General features: G+C 59.0%; 1 protein-coding gene across 1 annotated transcript in view; it reads left to right on the top strand.

Moving 5' to 3' along the window:
- Positions 1-1,020, top strand: part of Cacng6 (calcium voltage-gated channel auxiliary subunit gamma 6) — a 14,947-nt gene extending 13,927 nt beyond the window's left edge. Inside the window, exon 4 of the mRNA XM_004648365.2 lies at positions 408-1,020. Within this exon, the coding sequence (XP_004648422.2) occupies positions 408-658 (251 nt within the window). The 3' untranslated portion in view covers positions 659-1,020. The remainder of the gene's footprint in view (positions 1-407) is intronic.
- Positions 1,021-4,726: the final 3,706 nt, after the last annotated feature.

Raw genomic sequence — 4,726 nt, 5'->3', positions numbered from 1 at the left:
AAAAGAAAAGAAAAACGAGGTGGATGTCTTGCTTGTGTTCTCAGTCGCTGGGAACTGGAGACCTGCTGTCCACGTGTCGCAGTTTTGGCTCCAAGGGCGGGAGGCCGGAAGCGGGCGGAGCAGACCCCCGGCCCGGCCCAGGGCCTGCCTGCCTGCCCTGTTAGCTCCCCTCCGGCACAAGTCCACTGCACAGTAGTGCCCTGGTCCCGTCCACAGCACCTTATGGAGCGCGCGGGGCTTGGGGGTCACGGGAAAGCAGCGATTTCGGCTGTCATGTCTGGACCCGGGGCAGATTTTAGCTCCTTCTGTCTCTGGCGCTCCATGAGCGGGAGGGTGCAAGGCGACCCCGGGGTTGGGGCACCGGGGTGCAGACCGCATAACTGAGACCCTGTCCTCTCTCCCCACAGGCCTGCTGCTCCTGCTGGGCGTCGAGGTATTTCGGCATTCCGTGTGGGCCCTGCTCGGGGACGAGGACGGGGACCTCAGCCCGCAGGGAGCCCGGGGCCCGCGCCTGGCCTTTGAGTTCTCCTGGTCCCTGGGCTGTGGCGTGGCTGCTGGCCTCATTCTGCTCCTGGGGGGAGGCTGCTTCCTGCTACTCAGCCTGCCTCCCCGGCCCTGGGGGTCCCTCTGCCCCAAGCGCTCGCACACGGCTGCCTAGGGCCACCGTGGCCCCATGTCTCCCAGGAAACTGAGTTCTGTCCACCCAGCAGATGCCACAAGGCACCCTCAGCCACCTGTCCCTCCGTGCCTTCTACACGTTCTCCTCTGTGGATGAATTTGGGGTGTTCTGGGAGGGGGCTTTCTGCCCATGTGGGTTCCCTGGGAAGCTGGTGGGGACCTGACAGAGACCAGGATGTGGTGGGGTCTCCGGAGGAGTTGGGGCCTTCACTGTCCGGGTCTGCATTGATTTGCTTCCGGGGAGATTCCCAGGACTGTCTGCAGCTGGGTTGGGCTGGGGAGATAGAGTAGAGGGGTCCCACCTGACTGTGAGAGGGTTGGGGATTAAAGGTCTGGAACCCGAGCCCACCGCTGTGAGGTCTGTGACATTGCCAGCGGGCCTCACGGCTTGGAGCACGTCCATCCGGGTCCACCAGGCCATTGGAAACAGGAGGGCTTGCACACCGAGGTTGCTGTAGGTTGAACTGTGAGCTTTGGACTGGGGACCTGGCTCTCAGGCTGGGAGGGGACTGCATTTGTGAACGGGGTGTTCTCGGAGGAGAGTGGGTGAGAGCCAGGTCAGAGGGGGCCCTGGTCCGGCATTGCCTCAGAAAGTGGAGGTGGGGACGCAAAGACAAAGTGGACAAGCTTGAAGGGAATCCTGAGGGATGCCCAGATCTGCCCCAGCTACAAGGGGTCCACCAGCCATTGGCCAGCTACAAGGCCTCCTGTGGCTCCAGCTATCCATGGTGCCCAGCAGGGAGGCGCTGCTGGAGCAGAGCCCTGAAAACTGGGAGATGGCTTTGGAATGGGTGTCAGGCAGAGACGGTGAGTTTGGGGGTTCGTAAGTGAAAAGTCCAGGCTTCAGTGGGGGGCCTGGGGGTGTGTGCTAAAGGCCATGGGTGGGGAGGGGGAGGGCCTGGTGCCCAGCGTAGGTCAGCATCCTCTCAGCCACCTGCACAGGCTGCTCTGCCACAGTGAGTGGGCTCCTTGGAGCACCAGAAACCGTGGATCAGAGAGGTGGAGTTCTCAGAGCCACACCAAATGGCCCAGGCTGCGCTCCACGGAAGCTTGGGATGTTCCTGCCTCAGCCTCCACATGCACTGGTGAACAGGCCTGTGCCCCCACGTCTGAGCTGAGGACCTGCTGCCTTTGACCAACAACATTTCCATATTTAATTATAAGTCTGACTAGGTTCTCCTCTATCTAGGGTTACATCTAGGATAAGCCCACTGCAGGGTAAAAATACTCTACGTCAACAATGCACTGAAACCAGCCAAGCTGGCAGACATCACAAGTGTCACAGCTGGCAGCATGACACACTGCAGAGTCCCCTCATGGCTGGTGACCCAGAGCAGACAGGGCCAGTGCTGCACCACAGGCGGCTGTCACCATGGGATCCACACTGAAGGTGCCCAGCATGTTTTCCCCTAAACACACCTCACTTCTGTGCACCACGAGGTCGCAAGGTCGTGCACTGTGGCAAGCCAGGCACTGTACGCACACGTGATCCATCCGTGGCCGTGTTACGTGCATTATAAGGATGTCGTGTTCGTGTTGCGTGAATATTATGGCAGGGACGGTATAAACTGCTTGAGGATGACCGTCGCACCCCCACAAGAAGGTGTCCTGCCTCCTGGGAGGGGCGGGGGCAGTCCTGGACGGGTCACAGAGCTGGGGAAAGAGTCACCCCTTCACCCAGCCGTGCGCTGGAGGGGTGGCTGCTTTTTGCCCTGCTCCGGGCACCTACCACTGCAGCAACTTCCGCAGCCCCTGTGGTCCCCCATCTTGGCATCCTTCAGGGTGGCCCTGCGCCCCACTCAGCACTTACTTCCTGGGGGTCCCGTAGGGAGCAAAGGCAATGACGATCCCACAAAGCTGAGAGAAGCCTCCTGGCGCTGGGTCAGCCACGTGGGCTGTGCGGTCATCAGGCCTGGGGGCAGGTGGCGCTTTGGGCCCGGAGTACAGTACGGGCGGGAGAGGGGAGCTGGCGAGCTGACAGGCTGCCGAGGGAAGCAGATATTAATCACATCGCCACACTAATGAGTGTGCAATTATAAACTGGGATAAGTGCTAGGGAAGGAGATCCCTGGCAGCTTTTTCCCCTCTGACTTAGTTCCCAGCCTGCTCTGGGGACCTGGGGACAGGGAGGGAGATGAGGAGGGGCTCTGCTTCTCCGGTGGCTCTGCCCAGCGGTGTCTTCACTCTGCACCCTTGGGAAAGCAGCAGGTCTGAGAAGTGACGAAGGAAGGGCAGGCGAGCTCCCCCAGCCCTGCCTGACCTCAGCCTCTGGCCTGAGCCAGCTTCCCGTCACTGTGAGTAAATCCCCAATGTACTGGGCCAATGTGCATAAAAGCTTGCTTTTGACTCAAGGTTTCTGCCCCAGGTCTGCTGGTCCCATTGGGAGAGGCTCACCGACCAAAACACTCTGCTCATTCCGCAGCTGGGAATCAAAGAGAAAGAAGAGAGGGTCTTTATATACCCATCTTGGCCCCGCCCCCATGACCTCACTTCCTCCCATCAGCCCCACCTCTTAAAGGCACCACTGCTTACCAGTGGCCCCACAGCCGTGAACAAGCCTCCAGGCTGGGCTCAAACTGGGGATCCCCCCCCCCCCCGCCTCAGCTTCCCAGTGGAAGTGCCCCACACCCAGTTTGGCTCATGTTTAATTCTTAGCGATTTTTGGTTTTTGGTGCTGTGCTACTGAGCTATCTCCCCAGTCCTAGATGATGTTGTTTGAGGTGCTGCCCAGGAGGCCAGGCAGTGAGTGGGCTGCGGCAGGTATATTGTGTAGCAGCGGGAGAGGGGGAGCCCTTGTAGAGCCTCTGGGTCATTTGGGGATGGTGGCTTCTTCAGTTGTAGACTATCTGACCCCTGCTTTTCCAGTGTTGGCAGACTGAACACAGGACAGATGCTCAATACATGTCAAACTTCAGGTGAACATTGAACGCATTTGAAAGTGAAATACAGCCCCCACCTGCATGAGGTGTCCTTATCCCACCCACCTATCAATCGTCTGTCCATCCATCCATTACTTGTTGATCTGGAGTATAACTCCGCACCCCTCTGTGCTCCCTCTCTGCTGTGCTGAGACCCCATGGTCTGGGTGGTGAGGGACCAAAGCTCACAGCCACCAGGGTGCAGCCACGGCCCCGGGGAGCCAGGGTGGGGTGGAGGACCGTGTACCCTCACCGACTTCCCCAAGGCTTTGGAGCCTCTGGGCCCTCAGGGAAGAGTGAGCCCAGAGCCAGGCGACCTCGGCTCCCAGAATTCTTCACTGCCCCTCATCTCCTGCGCAGGACCAAGCCGAAGCTCGGAGCTGCCGGCTCTGCAGCAGACACCGGCCTGTGTCCCTCTCAGAGCTCTGCACCGCCCCAGGGCCTTTTCCTGTGTGACCCAGCACGCTGGGGGTTGTCAATCTGCTCCCCTGGCTGGCACCTTCATCTAATTCACAGCTTAAATCCCTTCCTGCCAGGCCTGCCCGGCCTCCTCACTGAAGGCCATCCTCTGAGCCTTGTCTTCTGCGGACTCTGTCATGATGGCTGTTGGCCCCCCTGCTTCCATCTTAGCTCATCCCAGCCTGCAAGTACTATTCTTCCCCAAGGAACGCAAGCACCAGGGAAGTGAGACTGTCATTTTTTTTTTTTTTTTCCTTTGAGACAGGGTTATGCTAAATTGCCCAGGCTGGGCTCTAACTTGCGATCTTCTTGCCTCAGCCTCAGAGAGTGCTAAAATTTCTCATGCGTACCACCACACCTGGCTGGGGACAATCTTTTTTTTTCCTTTCAAATCAGTAGTAGACATTTTCTGGCATGCGTCATACATCCCTGACAAGCATCATGGGATAACTGGAGAGGGGAAATCATTAAGAGGGGGCTGTGAAGGCTCAGAGTGGAGCCGCCCTGGGGTTGCGCCCTGCGAGATCGCTGCGGGCTCTGCAGACCTGCATGAGACGGCGCACCTTCGCCCCTCCGGTCCCGGAGCCACGGGCAGCACATCCCAGAGCGCCCATGCTAGGCCCTTTAAAGGCCACCTGGCTTTTTTTTTTTTTTTTTTTTTTCTTTTTTTG

The sequence above is a fragment of the Octodon degus genome, unplaced genomic scaffold (genome assembly GCF_000260255.1).
Source record: "Octodon degus isolate 3935 unplaced genomic scaffold, OctDeg1.0 scaffold00393, whole genome shotgun sequence".
Lineage (NCBI taxonomy): Eukaryota > Metazoa > Chordata > Mammalia > Rodentia > Octodontidae > Octodon > Octodon degus.
The sequence above is the reverse complement of the archived record's forward strand: the minus strand, read 5'-3'. Positions and strand labels throughout refer to the sequence as shown.